General features: G+C 42.0%; 1 protein-coding gene across 7 annotated transcripts in view; it reads right to left on the bottom strand.

Annotated features, from left to right (window-relative positions):
- Positions 1–3346: 3346 nt before the first annotated feature.
- The window catches only part of OSBPL6 (oxysterol binding protein like 6), a 197019-nt gene continuing 182520 nt past the window's right edge, over positions 3347–17845 (bottom strand). For 5 of the 7 annotated variants that reach the window (XM_045196285.3, XM_024561508.4, XM_045196286.3 and 2 more), the window contains 8 exons: positions 17552–17689; positions 17144–17207; positions 15525–15603; positions 13463–13607; positions 11170–11314; positions 9866–9992; positions 8189–8311; positions 3347–7152 (listed from right to left, as the gene is read on the bottom strand). In XM_045196285.3, the coding sequence (XP_045052220.1) occupies positions 7044–7152; positions 8189–8311; positions 9866–9992; positions 11170–11314; positions 13463–13607; positions 15525–15603; positions 17144–17207; positions 17552–17689 (930 nt within the window). In that variant the 3' untranslated portion in view covers positions 3347–7043. The remainder of the gene's footprint in view (positions 7153–8188; positions 8312–9865; positions 9993–11169; positions 11315–13462; positions 13608–15524; positions 15604–17143; positions 17208–17551; positions 17690–17845) is intronic. The other 2 variants (XM_024561509.4, XM_024561510.4) reach the window with 1 other exon arrangement.

Below are 17845 nucleotides of genomic sequence, written 5' to 3'. Positions count from 1 at the left end.
CTCAGTCTCCTTCAGAGCCTACTTGACGTCTCTTGCTAGAGATGAAAACATTAATTTGGGGGACAGCTCATCAGAGCAAACTATACACAACAAACCAACCTCTTTATACAGTTTATTTAAAATTTATTGAGAGTCCTGTGCTCGTACAAATGTAACACTCTTGTATACAACATTCACTGAAGAGGCACAATTCTTATTTTAAGGTGGCACAGTTACACAATTTTTTTCTGTGAATAATTTTTCTTTTATTATAGGGAAATTTAACTATAAGCTGCTTTTCAGTAGAAAGTTGATTGAAATTCTATCCCTAGTGGAAGATAAAAGTTAATTTTTCTCTCTCAAAACGTCCATACACAAACTACCAGTACCTGACTACTGCCTTTGCCTTTGTATCTTCAATACAGCAGAGCAATTTCACAGTGGAAGTTTTTCAAACAAACATTTTGAAAATACATTATTTTCAGGGGAGGAAAGTGACCTGGATAAAGAATTTGCTGCTCCACCTTGTTAGGGAATCATCAGTCAAGTGATGAAGAACGGGCTTTGCCACGGTATTTCCTTGCAGGCGCCCACCAGCCGGGACCCCGTCAGCTCATTTGGAAGCCCTTCTCAGAGACGTGGATCGGGGCTAAGGCGGATTGGAAGGCGGGGGAGGGGAGGCTGATCATGGCCTTGAAGAGCAGACTTCAGTTGTCTGGGCTGGTTAGATTGCCTCCAGGAACACGCTCTTATGGTCTCTGGCTTAACGCAATCTCACATTTAGGTTTTAGAGTTCTGTGCTCCCTACTCTTCACCTCCATATTACAGAGCTGGCATGGAGACAGAGGTCGCAATGTGAGAAGCAGCCATACATGGCCAAGGGAATCGAAAGTCCCTGAGCTCTAGGCAGCCTTCTTGCACTAGACTTTCTTACTGACTACTGAATATCACTATGAGAAAAAACTGACAAAAGGCTGAGCTTGGAGCCAGGACTCTGTGTGAGCGCGTGGTTCAGCCAGCGCACACTCCTGCCTCAAAATTCCCTGGGGTCCAGGGTGCTTCTTAAAATGCAGATTCTTGGCCTACACCCTAGATCTAAGGACTCAGAGTCTTTGGAGCAAAGCTGAGGAATCAATCTGCCTGTAAACAAACTTCAAAAACAGTAACTTGGCCCCTGGGATCCATCCACAGGCAGCCAAGGAGTATGATGCTCGCCCTGCTTAGACAGCCTACTTTTCTTTCTCACATTTCATTCTCTTTTGTTCCTTCTTGCCTCTTCTCTTCATTAGCACTTAATGTCAATCACAATGTATTCGACAGTCTGTGGAAAGTTTTCTATTCTGGAGGAGCAGGCTCTGGCGGGGTGCAGGATTCAAGGAGTAAGTTTTCAACCTGTATCCCTGCCACAGGCAGGAAGCTCATGGACTCTGGGCACATGTTTTCATTTCTTTTTCAAAAGTAGGTCTAGTAACTTTGTTTCCAGATAGGAAGGGAGGGCTTAGAAGAGATGGGAAAGCAGCCTTCTCCAGCACTGTTTGGAATGTCTGTGACACAGACGTAGGGCTTGGAAGGCAAATAGTAAACAACTCCGTGTAGGTTCTGTCCATCATCATCGGCATGACGTCATTTCCAGGGCAGCCATTCTGGATTCCCACGGTTTTGTGATTCTTTCATCACAAACAAGAGAACATTTCCCAGGGCTCCCCCAACACTGCCAGCAACTTGTTTTACCCTTATTCGGACCTCCCAAAAGATAGGAATGAATTCATTTTTACATGGCCATTTCGATATGAAAAGATTTACTGTTTTCTAAGTATTTCAAGATGAAAATTTTTACTGGGCTATCAGAACCAGAACCTAACATCCTCTTTCCCTTGTAATGTGATACTACTTGATGGTGGGGGTGGGGGTGGCGGCCAGGGAGGAGTTTGGAGGCATACACCCACCCATTTGCACACAGCCTTCTAGAAAAACCCCATATGCGGTAAATACAAGAAATGCAGATTTTAAAAAGTGAAAAAGTACAGTTGAAACTTACGTGATCTTATTAACCAATGTGACCCCAATAAACTTAATAGGAAAAAAGTGTGAAAAAAGTCAGTCAATGATTGCCTCTGGGTGGAGGTAGGAGGGTGCAGGACAGGGGAATTACACAGGGACAGGCTACCTGTTGGGGACGGAGAGCTCACCACTGGGACTGTGCTGAGTGTCAAGGGCATGTGCACTTGGCAGGCTCTCCGGCTGCACAGTGCAGGGATGTCAAGCTTATTGTGTATCAGTTACGCTTCAATAGAACTTTTTAAATAAGCTTGAAATGACTAAAGAGGTCTCTAGCAACTACATTATTTCCCAAAGAAGTAACTGGATGAGGATAATGCGGGGGAGTTGGAGCCTAAGCTAAAAGAAGTAATCGTTTCAGTATTATTCTCTCTTTAACAGTATCAAGTTGTTGCTTATCCTATTAACTAAAAGTAAAAATAAACAGGTAACTCAAAGAGGATTAGATCCATTTCCAAAAACTCTGTATTCCTCTCTCAATTGCCCTAATTTATATGTACGTAGGAAAACATGATAAAAAAATTTGCAGAAAATATACATTCTTGTTTTGTGGATTTTTTCTACCCATCTGGAGATATGAGGCCATTAATAGGAAAGCATGACAAAAAAAATTTGCAGAAAATGTACATTCTTGTTTTGTGGTTTTTTTTCCTGCCCATCTGGAGATATGAGGCCATTAGTATGCAGTTATGGGTAATTTTTAATCCAGGAACATTCAACAGTGTTCCACAGGCAGCTGAATGCAGTGGTCCCGATAGTGACGTGTCGCCGTACAACTGCGCACAGTTATGCATGGGTTACAGCCGCTCAGTGGCACAGTGCAAAACAAGAGATGTGTGTGCCCCTGCCCCGCCCCTCCCGGAGTCAGGACCAGGAGAAAGGGGAAAACCAACCAGTTCAGGAAGTTGTTTGGAAAAGAGAAGGCTGCATTCGACTGACAGGCAGCTGTCCCCTGTAAGCTGCCTTAATGACGGGAGCTTTCTCATCGCTTGCTTAAGATGTTGGGCGTTCTGCTTCATTCTAGCAATTTTTAAAAAGTTCATTCTTCTTTAGATCTTACTTTGGAAGACTTAAAGTTAACCCTTGCTTAAACAATTTGCCATTTTCTCTAGTAGAAAAAGCTGCAACAAGGTTTTAAAATTCAGTCCAAATGTATGTTCTTACAATAAGGTATTAAAGTCAGGTTTAACAGAATAACTCATACAATGTACAGTTTAAATGTATCAATTTTACCAAAGAATTAAATTAAAATTTACAGGATCTAAGTTTGATAAGCAGTATTCTAAAGGGCTGGAAAGCTTTTTGAAATAAACACCAAAAACAAACAAAAAAAGAACCCTAAAACAAAACATTTTAATCTTAGCTCCAATGACATTTTTTCCCCATCTTTCCCCGAAAAGAACATGTCTAGAGCACAAAATAGATTCATAATTGTTTAATTAGATACATTTTATATATCCTGAACATAATGACTCCCATAGAAATAAAACTAATATTTTGTACACAAACTTTCTATTTACTGTGCCACATTCGTGATATCCCAACTTGAGCCAAGTGCAAACATTTTCACACCCCCTGGTGTGTGAGGAGCTCTGCTCCCGTGAATGCGTCATTATCTAGGATGACAGGGAACAAGATTAGACAAGATGTATAATTAAAGTCCACAACGTAATGACAAAAATGTACATTAGATTAACTATAAACTCTTCTCCAGCCACAGGTGGTGTAACCAGAACTAAGCAAAACCAGTTTTAACAGGTTCCTCTTTAACCCGCTTCCCCAGCGCTCCGTAGGGCAGGACCCCAGGATTGGTGAGTGGAGTCGCGGGAAGTCACGGGGCCAGGATGATGAACAAAGGCTTAGAAAATTGACAACTTGGCATCTCTTGTATTGAAAAATCCCTGGGTTTCTCTTATCTAGAAAATACATTTGGTGGTTTTTATACCACATGTAATCAGTATGTAATATTAAAAGGTGTCTCAAATGAGGCTTACTTTTACCATTGCCTGGAAACGACGGGGTATTTTAAAGTAACCGAAGAAAGATAAACAACTTAATTTTAAAAACCAGTAAAGTAACAGCAAAATCTTAGGGTAAATTGTACCCTGGGTGGCAGCACACGGAAGCACAGTAATTCGTGTCTACCTGTGTGGTGTGAGCCATCGATCTGCTCAGTCCAGCCACGTCCACAGGACCATTGCCACTTACTACTCAATGACTGGCTCAGGGAGATGGAGGAGCTTATGAATAAATCATGGGGGAGGTATAAAGATTTACTACGTCCTCCTCTACCCTAGATTGTTTTAGGGAGAAACAACGAAGAAAGGTGCCCCTGCAATAAGAAGACTTATGCAAAATTCTAAAAAATAAATCGGGTTTTCTCAAGAAGGATCTAATATTTACTCTATCTTTTTGCTGTTCAAATCAGCCTCAAACGCTCCAAATTTCTGCAGATGAAAATTCCAAACAGAGTAAGTCTCACAATTCCATAGCCACCCCGTCCATCAAAATAAGAGTGAAATGGAGGAGGCAGCCACGGCATTGACTGTCTGATGGGGAGATCTGTGAATCGGTACGAGTGGAGTGTGTGCACTACCTAAAGTGGAACCGGTCACTTGAGTTGGAAGTCTAATCAAGAAGTCTGAATCTCAAAAGAGATTCTAAATCTGGGATATTATAAAGCATGACTTTAATTAATTTGACCTCCTCGTTCTCATCTTAAAATCCTAATCAGAGTTTCAGGTTAGCGCTGACCAATATTCACTCACCTACTTTGTAGCTTGAACTGATTATCTAGCATAAAAGTCCTCTCTACTAGTTATTCTCTTTCTCAATCACAGCCCAAACAGTAGTTGCTTTCCTGAGGGGTCCTGGGTCCTCTCCCAGCTGCCTGCCTGACAGATCCATTGGTAACTGATGCCTCACCTTCCTGTTTACCTACTCAGAATACCTCTACTTTGCAAAATGTGTTCCTTATCTTTCGGTGAAATATTTTGAGACTGTTCAGGGAAGTGTTAGTAAGTAGAGACCAGCACCACTTTAAGTGGTATTTAACAATTTATCAGTTGGGGGAGAACAGACTTTTCTGAGGGAGTTAATAGAATTCTAATGCAGAGAAAAGGGAGTCAAGATGAATGACCAGAAAAGCCATCAACAACAAAGGGAAAATCTTACTACCACGGGGCAAGCCACCTATACATTTGAAACGGGAATTAAAAGGCATGGAGAAACCTAGACAGGGTGCTGCTTCAATGGAACACTGAGCTCTGGCAATGGAGTGCTCGAGAGTGAAATCTCATCCTATACCGATGCATACTGCATGCATGGTGTGGGCCCAGATCAGAGGAAGGGCAAGTTTGAGGATAACTAAAATTGTGCTCCACCTAGTAGGGACTTCAGAGTTTGCCTTAGCTCTCACGAGCGGGTGCAGATTTGATAGCGGATTAGCCATTATTAGGAAAGCTTTGCTGAGAAATAACACTAAAATCAACACCTCCTCACAAAATGTTAAATGTCAGTAACCTCGTTATCAGAGTTTAAAATGACACTTCAAACGTCATGGTAAGGATCTAGAATAAAAACCTAACTAAGAATAAAATGTATGTAATTTTGTAATTCATCTCTAGAGAGATTTTTTAAATGTACAATTACTTAGGTAGTCATCTACGTGCAGAAACTCAGGAATACCAATGCAGTACCTACAAAAGCCTGTGTATATTGGAGGAAAAGAAACAAACCCTGAAGTTTGCGAAACGCATTTCTGCCCCCCGCCCCCTCTTCTTGTCGGAATGTATAAACTTCTTACTCAAGTTTTACATCTTTGCCAACAGCAAGGTAAATGCTTAATGTATGGTCATGTATCATAACAGAATCACTTGATGAAAATGTGAAACATGATTTTGCATAGAACTCATTTAAACAATGCAAATAAGCTGCTAGCTACTAGCATTCTTGCTTCTGTTCCCAGTGGGATTCCCACTGCTGCCAGTGGGTTGGGCATAGGATAGTAACGAGGATTACATTGTGCTTCACTCAAAAACAGTTACGTGTACAGTACTCCTAAGCCCACCAGAAATCCCATCATCTTCCTGTTATCTCCTTCCAAGGTTTTAACACTGATGCCAAGTGTCCAAATCAAATGCAGATATTGACAAATACTAGGGCACACTGTGAGGTTAGGTGGAAGAGGGATGGTTTATTATCTGGACGCAGGACGGGAACTGGACAAGCAATGTGAATACAGAAATCTACCCAGCACACTGTTTCTTCCTTGCCCTTCAGATATATGATACAGTGACCAACGTATCAAAGGAAAGCACGCTTTGCTTTTTCAGTCCATTTAAGTTAGACTCATAATTGTTCTGATCCCACTAAGTGAATCATGCCATGATTCAAAAGATCTGTCCTTCACATAAACCTATGAGCACACATTAAAAAAACGATTTATTGTACATCTTTGCATTTCTTAAGGCATGAACAATGGCGGACGGACGGAACGGGTTCTGAGAAGCATCACGTCTTCATTGACAAGGCCAGCACGAGTTCTCCACATCCAACGGACACACTCGAATCCGAGCTGACCGGATGCTGTGACCCAGGAGCTCCGATGATGAGGGGATGGCGCTTCCGGAAAAAGGACCAAACGCGTGGTTTATGTCATGTTGCTTTAAACTCTCTGGATCAGCTTTAAGCACCAGTTACAGCTTGTTTTTCTTCACAGACTCATCAGACTTTGGATTTTATATCCTGCTCCTTGAATTCCACTTTTCGAGGAGGGTGTGGATGTTTTTTTTTAAGGAATATGGTTGCAGCAAAACAGAAAGGATCCAAAAGTGGCCAGGGGCTTTGTCTAATGCACTTCTGAACGTCCGTTATAAAGATGAATAGAAAAGCAAACGGTCGGTGTTCAGTAGACCCAGCAACCACGCGGAGCTCTAAGAAACATAATTGTGCATAGTCATTTATTCATTCAGAGCGTGCGATGTTGGCTAGCTCTACATTCCCAGTTACCAAAGAACGGGGCTGTCTACTTTGCTAAACCCGGGGTCCTTCCGCAGCTCCCAGTAGGTGTCGTTAGAAACCCAGGCTTCTCTTTGATTGGCATCTATCACTTTCCTGTGAAAATAGAAAAATCACCGTTAGACACAAACCACATCCAGGTGATCTGACCGTCGGACCCTCTCTGGAGGACAAGATGTGTAAGCAGCCCTTTGTAAGCCGGTCGGTGCCCTCGCTGCTGATTGGTGACTTGACTGTTTTTGACCAGAAATGAACTCATTTTTGCTGTTAAACATTTGAAGTGGAAGTGGGTAGGGTCATCAGCAGAGGGGCTGAGGACAAGAAAAAAATCACCTTCAGGTAGAGCTGGCAAGTGCAGTGCCTTAAACAAAGTGTGTACAGGTACTGTACCGAGGAGCTTCAGGCCCCAGACCCGCACACGTGGTCTCTGCCTCACTGTGGGAGTGGGGGGGAGTATGCACCTTAGGAGCTCTATGAGGCTCTGCAGGGCCTGTGTCCAAGGGCGCACTTTCAATATCGAAAGGGCGGCGCTCTGTTCCTCCCCAGGGCAGTCATGCGATGGCAGCTGTGCCGGGGGTGAGGTTATTCTGAGCTCATCTGTCCTGGCCCTGGAAACTGCAGTTTCAACTACAGTGTGATGTATACATAACCCCGCCAGAGTCCTGTAGTAAGTCCCCACTATCCCACCCCACAGGGACCTAATCTGCATGGACACAAGCTCCAGGTGCCAGAGATAAAATTAAAGACTAATGAAGCTGGGGCGACCTGGCGGGCAGAGGGCTCCCATCTCGTCTCGGGTCAGGGAGTGGGAACAAGTTCCCCCCATTTGAAAGGGTGTGGCGGAAGGACAAAGAGTCTTCTGGGCAAGACCCTCACTCCTTTTTGCTGCTCATGAAAAGTAAAGAGCTGGTAAGAAAAACTTATTTTTATGCTTACAAGAACTTCTCACAAGTGTAAAATCTGATTCAATATTTTCGCTGCCAAAACCATTTACCGAAATCCGCTTAATTTTTCCACCTTTCCGTTCCCCGGATGCTAAACTATCCCTCATTTTCTTTTCAGCTGGAGTTTCTCATTGCTTGTGGCAAGCATTTGCAAAACAGGAACTTGCTATGGGAACAAACTGACTCACTTAAAAAATCTTGGTATATGTTCAAGGTTGTTTTCCTCCATGTATCGTCTCCGAGACCTCTGGAGTTCCTCTACTCTTTGCTTCTCTGCTGCTGCAGCTTCTAGATTTCCTTCTTCCAAAAATCTAAGCAGAAAGCAGTTTTAATCTTTTAGTATATCATCCTCTTTTCTGATTAAAAATGATTTTATTTACATAAAATTACATTCTGGTTGCTGTGAACATGTAGTGAACAGTAACACACCGAGAACACCCCCACACCGGGACACACACCTCCGCGTGCCATCAAAGAACGTTTTTTTGTGTATGTGAACAGAATCACTGCACATGGACCCACGATGGTAGACGCGAAGGGTGAGGGGTGTGGCCTGGATGACTTTTCTTCCTCGCTCCCTCCCTTCCTCCCTTCCTTTAATAATTTATTTCTATCACCATTTACACCCCCCCCGTATCCTCTTCCGCCTCCACCCATGCCCTCCCTCCGCTGTGTGCTGTCTAGGGCTCTACAACTGGACGTCTTCAGGATGACCGAGTCCAGGGTTAGAACAGCGTCAAGTCCCAGGCTGTGCTCCTTTCCCGCATTATCAAAAAGCACTTGCAAAGGGCCACAGAACGGAGGATGGTAACTGGCTGTTCTCCATTTCCTTTTAGAACAGATTGAGAGGGAAGGCGTTTTCTTGTTTTATTGGAGAGAGAAAAATGATTACAAAAAAAGGTAACAGTTGGAGAAAATTACAGAAGGCCACAGAAAGGAAATGAATAGTAAATGAAATTTGGAAAGGAAATACGGAAATGGGATTGACAAAGAAAAAGCAGATCCAATGGTGTTTTGCAAATGTTTCAATTTCAAAATGAGAGCAAAGAACAGGGACGAACATGATAGACACTGCACAGGAGGCTTATTGGTACCTGTGGTTGTTAAACAGTGAGACCGTGTGTTCTAGACAGAGGGGAGTCTAAGGGACTGAACAGCAGAACATTCACACTGGGACATTTGGGCAGGGGACGGGTAAAGCCGCAAATACACTGGAAACAGAAAAGGATCTTGCATGGAATTTGTACGGCATATAAAGGTTTTGGAAGAAGTAAAATTAATTCTGTAGGAATGAGCAACATGAGTACAGAGCTCCATGAAAATAATAAAAAGTAAGAACCAGAAGGTATTAAAGGCACTGTATTCTGAGCACATCCCACAGGCTGTGGGACCCACACCACGGGGCAAACTCCGGCCTTTGACTAAAAGCATTTCTAGGTGTCCCTGTGACTTATTTTATCTCATTCTCCAGTTTAAACGATATTCCGTGCTTCAGAGTGATAGAAGTAAACGAGTACAAACACTGGGTGAGGAGTGATTCTGTACTGAGTTGAGAGAGAATTCATGAATTTTCAGACTTTCAGTAAGTTTAGGGGTGAGGGGAAACTTAAAAAAAATCTGTTATCTTCTATTGGAAAATTTTTTGTTGAGCTAATCCCCTGTTCTAATCATCCTATGAACACTGTTTTACCCAGGGCAGAAAACAAATGTTTCTGAGTAAATAAAAGAATGGATGCATGATTCAATAAATATAAATAAATAAATACATATGTAAACAAATAAATAAATGTAGTGAAAATAAGTCTCGATGACATGAGTAGGGTCCCTGATCTAGTGTCCACTTCAAATGCCACTGCTATGCTCACCTCTGATCTGGCCGGAACCGGGCGTCTGTCGGTGGGAGGAGATCTTTCAGTACAGGATCCAATTCATTAAGCTCAATAGCAAACCTCGTGAAGCCATAGTAGAGCTCATAGTTGGTTGGCAAGGAACCTGGAACGAGGCCAGCAAACCACCGTGAGAGGCAAAGAGGTTTCAAACACTTGCAGAAGCTGACTGAACGCTGGCGTTTTAATTAATGCCCCGACTATCAGCAAATTTGTAGTTATAAACAATAGATGATACATTTTTTCAATTGATTTAAATTGTTTTTATTTTGCTAGGTGGGAAACTTTATGTTGATGATCAGAACTGAGAGACTCATGTACTTAATAAAATCTAGCCTTTAAAATGAAACTTTGTACATAGCGTAGTCTTTGCTGGCTAAACTACACCCTAATTTTTCTCTTAAATATTCAGTTAGGTAAGTAAATGCCAGGGTGACTAGCTATGAACATTAAATTTCACCAGAAACACTCTACTTCCTTTCGGGATGGAAAAAGATGCAGATCTAAATTGATATTTATTGGCCCTTTTGAACCAAACCGGAAGGCCGAATCTTTGCCTACTCTGCCCTTTGATGTATTTCAAGCGCCCAGAGCAAAGCCTGACGCATGGCCGGTCCTCAGTAAATAACTGCAGCATGAACTAACCATCGACTAGCAGGGAGCTGAAGCGCACAGTGAGGTCCCTTGAGAAACTAACAACTCATTTTAAAGTCAGGGCTGAACTGTCAAAATTCCAATGAAACTAAATGTCGTATGGAGACTTGCTCTCTTTATACTAGACATTCAATTACATGCTAGTGTATTGCCAGAATTCCCTTGATGTGCTTCATGAAATGTCAACATAATATAGCTTTTTAGGTTCAAGTGAAGAGTTCACTTAACTCTGGTAAGTGGTTGAATTTGTGGGTTATAGATGTTTACAGGCTTTCCTTTGTTTCATTAAAACAGAATAAATAACGTGAGTAAGGATCTGAGTTTGTGTACTTCAATTAACTACACTCTTTGGTAACCATACCTAGCACTGGAAATGTAGGCACTGAAATGTAGGCATTTGGAGTGATGATTACATGAAGTCCAGTGGTTAAATTGGGCCTGAATTTTATAACTCACTACAAAATATTGGGACAATAATTTACACGTTAAGTATAAACATAACTACAATTGCCTTAGCATCTAGGTTGTTCATCTCATGATTAAAGACAACACCAGGTGGACCACACGGGATGATCTCACATTCCGTCCCTGTCAGCTCACGTGTGGCGGTCTCCCGAGGCGGGTCTCACCTGGTCTCCAGATGCACTTTGCGGAGGGGGCCACGCCGCAGTAGAGCCCTTCGTGCCACTTCCCGAACAGCCGGTGCACCGCCTTCCCCTCCTGATCCATCACGACGCCCTGGACTTCATTCACGTTAGAATTCCAGTAATTCACCTGGAAGAACCAAACCCCAATTAAATCACCTGGTCTCTTAAAGAACACCAATCCCTAGAATTTCCATATGGAAAATTTTCTTATGAAATTTCTTATTAAAACCATTTCCAGAATTCTACCTCATAATGTTTTGTACGGTAGGGTGGTTTTCTTAACTTTTAAGAAAGGGATGAGCTCTATTCCATGCAATCACAGGGCAGCACGATACAGAAAAGGCTTCATTTCTATCCCAACCGAAAACTAGTATATAGGTCAGTAATTTCTTCCTCAGATCCTCCTATCTTGAATTTTCCTTTTGCTCATGGACTTTTTTTTTTAAAGATTTTATTTATCTATTTTTAGAGAGAGGGGAAGGGAGCGAGAAATAGAGGAAGAGAAATATCAGTGTGTGGTTGCTTCTTGTGCGCTCCCTACCAGGGACCTGGTCCGCAACACAGGCATGTGCCCTAGACTGGGAATCGAACCAGCGACTCTTTGGTTTACAGGCCGGCTCTCAATCCACTGAGCCATACCAGCCAGGGCGCTCATGGACTTTTAATAATTTTCAACTGGCAATGCTATGGAAGTAGTTTGTGAAATATGTTTCACAGCCTCTGTAAATGGCTACATTTTATCATGAGGACCCTGCTCTGCCTTTTTCCAGCCATGCTCTTCACCAAAACATGAGAAGCCTGTGGGAATTTGCCCAACTGGATCCCAGGGCCCCCATTCCAAACCAGGCCCCAAGTATGCAGGGCCTACAGTGTCTTGTCCATGTGGCTCTCAGCTTTTCCACGGCCTGCACAAGCCTTTTCTTTGGATTCATTCGTGGAAGGGCACGCCACCCACCAGTGCAGGAATCTTTAGGCCTGAGGTGGCTATTTGAGGGGGTGGGGGCAGAGCTTGGAAGTGGGGCTGGACTGCATCCGTGTGTGTGAGGCCCCTGGCAGGGCAGGACCAAGCTGCAGGTGGGCAGCCAGTGGGGAAGGTGCAGGGCCAGGGCAGGCTCCCTGCACTGCCCGCGTTCCAGCCCAAGTTCCAAAGCGTCCGACCTGGCCTCACAGGCTTTGATATAAAAGGTATGTATTTGTCAAGGTAAAAAAAATAGGGACTTTCCTTTGGACTCTTGCCCTGAGTTCTGCATCTATCAGGGGCAGACCTAAGTCAAAGTTTCTCACAGCCTACAAAACTAAACGCATACATTCACCATCATCACTCAGAGCAAATAATGATCCTGGCTCTTCAGTTCTGAGCCACCTAATGACTGTATTTTAAAAAAGGGGGGGGGAAGAAAAAAAGGGGGAAAAAAAGAACATTTTGAGCTACAATAAATATGTTCAATTAAAATGAACATGACCAGGAAAGGAAATTTTGAGTATTAGGGTTCCAGTTATGTTACCTGTTTCCAGCACATTAGAATGAGACCAGCACTAGAGGAGGTGGAGAGGGTGGGTGGGGTTCCTGGACCACGAACTCTGCGGCACCCCTACACACACGCGCGTGCGCACACACACACACACTCACTCACTCACGGTGGTGGTCCTGTGTGCTGTGCGTCGGAGCAGAGACTAGGGAAAACGGTGCTCTGCAGACATCTCTCCCAGACATCTTTTCTTGTGGGTAAAGGGAATGCTTTTGCTTAAACTAATTTGGATTGTAATAGTGGCAGAGTTGGGTAGGCTTATACTGACTGGAAGCTATCGTTTATACACATCCTCAGAAAGAGACAAATGCATTATAATGAGGTCCCTAAAATAGATCACTTGAATCATGTTGTAATCAAGTGGGAATAGACGTAGGAATATAAACAAGACTTACTATAGGCAAAAATAGAGACAGAAATAGAAACCAGAAGATATGCTATAGGAAAGAAGTGTTTTCTGGAATTTCACTTAATGAACTACTGCTTGGTTGCTAGAAAAGCAATTCTTTACGAAGAATTCTCTTTTTCTGTTTTGAGATGGTGCCTTTCTTGACTTCCACATGTTCCGAAGCCTGTGCGTGTTGAGTAATGCCATCCGCATTGGTCTGCGCTCCTTTCTAACGTGTTCTTATGTATCAGGAATTCAGGATAGACACACTTGAGGCTGTTTAAGGTAATTGTTTTATTTCTTCCTCAGAGGAAACATATTATGTTATTTTTTCTTTACTATTGTAGATATTATTTACCTTGACAAATGTGAGTTTGCAAATGCAAACACTGCTTTTGGTATTTCTAATGGTTACTTCTCCATAATGCTCTATCCATCTCCTTCCACTGAGAATGTTGTGTATGCACGTGGTGACTTTATTCCACACGTAGCAATCTCCATACCTAGGGAAGACACAGCACCAATTAAAAACAATGAAAGTCACACATACATATTACTATTTCTGCTAATGAGAGTGAGTATTCTTTGGCCAAAGCTTCCTTTTCCCTCACTTCCCTCTCATTTATTTGTTGAAAGTTTTTATGGGCTCAAGGACATTTATGACATGATTCAGTAATTTAAGGGACAAGTCAGTGCTTTTTAAGGGCTAGGTGCTAAAACTACGAAGCTGAATAGGGCTTATTTCTTGCTCTCCTGGATCCAACAGTATGATAGGGGATGATGGACTTGGCAACAAATACTTACACTAAGATATGATGAGGAAGCATCATGAGAACACAGAAGGGGGTTCTGCCTGCAATGTGGGTTGCGTGCCATGAAAGACTTGCTAGAGGAGGCTGGGGAGAAGCACCAGAAGCCAAAGGAGCAGGGCACACCTGGGGACCTGGGAGCAGTGTGCTTTGTGTGCATGGGTGTGGCAGGAGGCAAGGCAGGGCATCTGTGATGGGGCAGAGCAGGGAAGCCCCAGAGACACACCAATGAATCTGGATTCACCCTGCAGGCAAGGGGCCTTTGAGGGAGGATTCCAGGGAACAGAGAGACAGATAGGGCGTGCATTTAAGAAAGATTACTCTGAGGACATTGTTTCATTTTCTTATCCTTTTTTTAAATCCTCATCCAAGGACTTTTTTAAAAATTGCTTTTAGAGAAAGAGGAAGAAAGAGAGAGAAGCATCAATTGGTTGCCTCCCTGTATGCACCTGAGACCAAGGATTGAACCTGCAACCTACGTATGTGCCCTGACTGGGAATCGAACCCATAGCCTTTCGGTTACAGGACGATGCTCCAAGCGAGTCACACTGGCCTGGGCTGTTTCATTTTCTAAGTTAACACCAAAGTTGTGCATAATTCTTTGGGAAAAGACTGATGTGCATAACTAAGGCAGTACATATGCAAGACAAATTCCAGGGAGTAAGGTTACAGAATTTCTGCCAAGAAACGAGATGGCATAGCTTTAAATCACATTTACATGTTATGTCTATTTTCAAATAAAATGTTACTTCAAAATTAAAAAAATGCTTCTAAGTTTCTAAAATGATTATGAATTGGTATGATATAGGCACTATATATACCACTGGGAAAATTCTTTCTTCCTTATGAGTCTGCGAATATTGCAAGTTTATTTTGTGGTTCTGGGAATTGCTCTCCCTCTCCACCTTCCTCCATACCCAATCCATCAGCAAATTCTGTCACTCAAATAGACAAAAACCAAACCAAACCAACCAAAGGAAGACAGAAACAAAACAATCAAGCCTTTGGCCTCAATTAATTTGAAAATAGCCATAAAAGGATTCCATCAGTCTTTCTTAATAAAATAACTTAGAAATTAAAATAGTCTCTGGATCTAAGATTAACTCAAAGTAAAATTATAAATTGTATAGGAAAAGTGGGTAAAAAGAATCTTTCATATAAAATGCAAACTAACACGGTAACTGGGACAGGTTAGCTGGTGTTGTCTGATGAAGGAGGATGTGAAGAGATAAATAGTAAGCTTTAGTACACATGCTACAGTTCTCATTTGCTTTTGTGGGAGAACATTCTCAGCACTTTGGTAAAGTTGACAGGGAAACAGACCCTGGGTACCTCCTACCAGGGGTGTCCAACCCACGGCCCACAGGCAGCATGCAGCCCAGGATGGCTGTGAATGCGGCCCAACACAGCACTGTAAATTTACTTAAAACCCCTTCTTTGCTCATCAGTTTTCATCAGTGTTTGTGTATTTAATGTGTGGTCCAAGACAACTCTTCTTCCGGTGTGGCCCAGAGACGCCAAAAGGTTGGACACTCCTGTTAGGGTTTCAAATGCCCATTTCTGATTTTGAAAAGCAGTTAAGAGACCAAAAGGATGAAGAGAGAAACCTACTTCGGAAGCATGACATTCAGCGTTCCCACAGGCAGGATTTCCATCGACTTCCCCCAGAACTTGTTTTTCCATCTGATATCTAAATGGCATAGGCAATGGATAAGAAACATATATATACACCATATCTAATGATTTATTCTGTAAAAACTAACTTTTATATTACACTTTACATCTGACAAAGAACTTTGTTATGACAACTGATTCTATATTGTTGATTTAACATGACAGGTTTCTGAGGATGGCCCAAAGTGAAAAGATGAACCGTGCACCAAAAAAAGCTACTATCTATACTTCTGCATAGCACACGTTGTTGTCAACGAATAAAACTGGGGAGAAGCTGGGAATAGTATGCGTGCATACTCACACACACAGGGGTGGGCAAAAGCAGGTTTATAGCTGTGAGTATGCAAAACACAGTTTATTCTTGCATTATTTATTTATATTATTTGTCTTATTGTTACTATTTCATAGCCTCGCTTATGATTTATCTTTTAGGTAATGATGGAAATTTAACCTACTTTTGCCGAGCCCTGTATACTTTAGTATGCTTTAATGTCTAGATAAATGTTATAAATTTTAGCTAGGGAAAATAGTTTATATATATAAATGAGTTGTATAGCACAAATAATTACAGTATGGATTTACATGCACATTTATTTAAATAGCTATATAATTTGGGAGAACAGTACAAAAATAAAATCTCTAAATACAAATAGGTAAGACTATGAGGAAGTGAGATGGACTTAATGAACAAGTTGTCACGCTGGCTCAGATGCGGCCCAGGCCCAGCACTCCACCTCACCTGTGTTTTCCTTGTGGAAACCCGGGCTTACCTATACATTCGTAAGAACTGCCTGGGCCCATTTTAATGAACTAAGGGAGCTTAGTGTTTGTTGCCCCCACAGAGTTTCTGACCAAGACATGATTGATGGCCTTATTTTGTAACGAAGCGCTCTTACAGTGCTCTGTCTCTCCGTGTTTTCAGGTTGAGGAAGTGTACGTGCGAAGCAAATGGAGCACCCTTCCAGTCATAAAGAAACTATTCATACTTAATATTACATATGCTTTCTAAAAGGATTTGGAAACATTTTATCTTAGGCAAATTTGTAACATTCTGACTGAACAATGGGCATTGATTAAAAAGACTTCAATCCAAAATCCTCAATAAATTAAAGACCAGAAACCACTAAAATATCCATATATTTAATAGATGTGACCACAGATGATGTGCTGTGGAGCCTTCCTTCAGGTGTTTGTACACCCTCAGGAAGCAAGAGGGCAGCAGATAAAATCTGCACATTATAGATACAGACAAGGGGGCACAATGAGGCGGAGTGATAGCCCCAAGTGGGCACAGTCAGCAGGAAGCCCTGCCGTTCCCTAGCGCCTGCTTCCTAAACCATCTCTTCCCCTCCCAGACAACATGGTTTAATATTCAAACCAGGAAACCTAACTTCTCAAACTGAACTCTTATAATAATTATAAGAGTTCCAATTATAAACGTTCTCTAAGTTCCAAAGGCAGAAATGTAATGTACTGAGTACAATGCACTTCTGGAAACTAGAAACTGTTTCATAGGATAATCCATTCGATTTTTAAGTTGTAATTGGAAAACAAACCTTGCCAAAACACAAAATTCTTGGATTCACAGTGACAGGCAGAAATGGGGGGATGATGGCTAACCTGGTAATTAAAGACAAAACAGAAACCAATGACATCAGTGTTAAAATTTCAATAAACAATAGTTTTTTACAACTTATATTGGCTACCACCAAATAAAAAGCAATCAGCACATCCATTTCTATTAGTGAATTAACATGTACAAGTAGATTACTGAATTTTAACTTTTAAGACTTCAGGTTTAAACACAGAGAACGTATATTTGTAGGAGGCAATTATATAGATAAACGGAGTTGTTGTTAACTGATATCATGACCCACCCCAAACAGAGGTTTACAAATCTATTTTCATCATGAAAACGGCCCAGCTACCTACACAGAAACCTCACCGAGTGCAGCGGGACTTACCTGCTCTGAGAAAAAGCGGAATCCCTTGTCCTCTCTAATGCATTCATAAGTCTCCCCAAGGACAGGGTTGAATGGCTTACTTCCTGCTCTGAAATAGGTGGAGCAATATCCTGAAACTGCAAATGCAGCAATAAGAACCTGTTAAAACATTTAAGAAAGGAAAATAATATAGGAGAGACTACTTCCAGATCTGTTTGCCCCTTATTCCTCTAGATTTTACATATCCCTGTCAAGGGGTGCTGACTGGATGGTATTTGCATATTATATGATTTGTAGAGACTCTTCATAAACTCA

This window comes from Desmodus rotundus, chromosome 2, assembly GCF_022682495.2.
Source record: "Desmodus rotundus isolate HL8 chromosome 2, HLdesRot8A.1, whole genome shotgun sequence".
NCBI lineage: Eukaryota > Metazoa > Chordata > Mammalia > Chiroptera > Phyllostomidae > Desmodus > Desmodus rotundus.
This window is presented reverse-complemented; position numbering and strand designations above follow the sequence as displayed.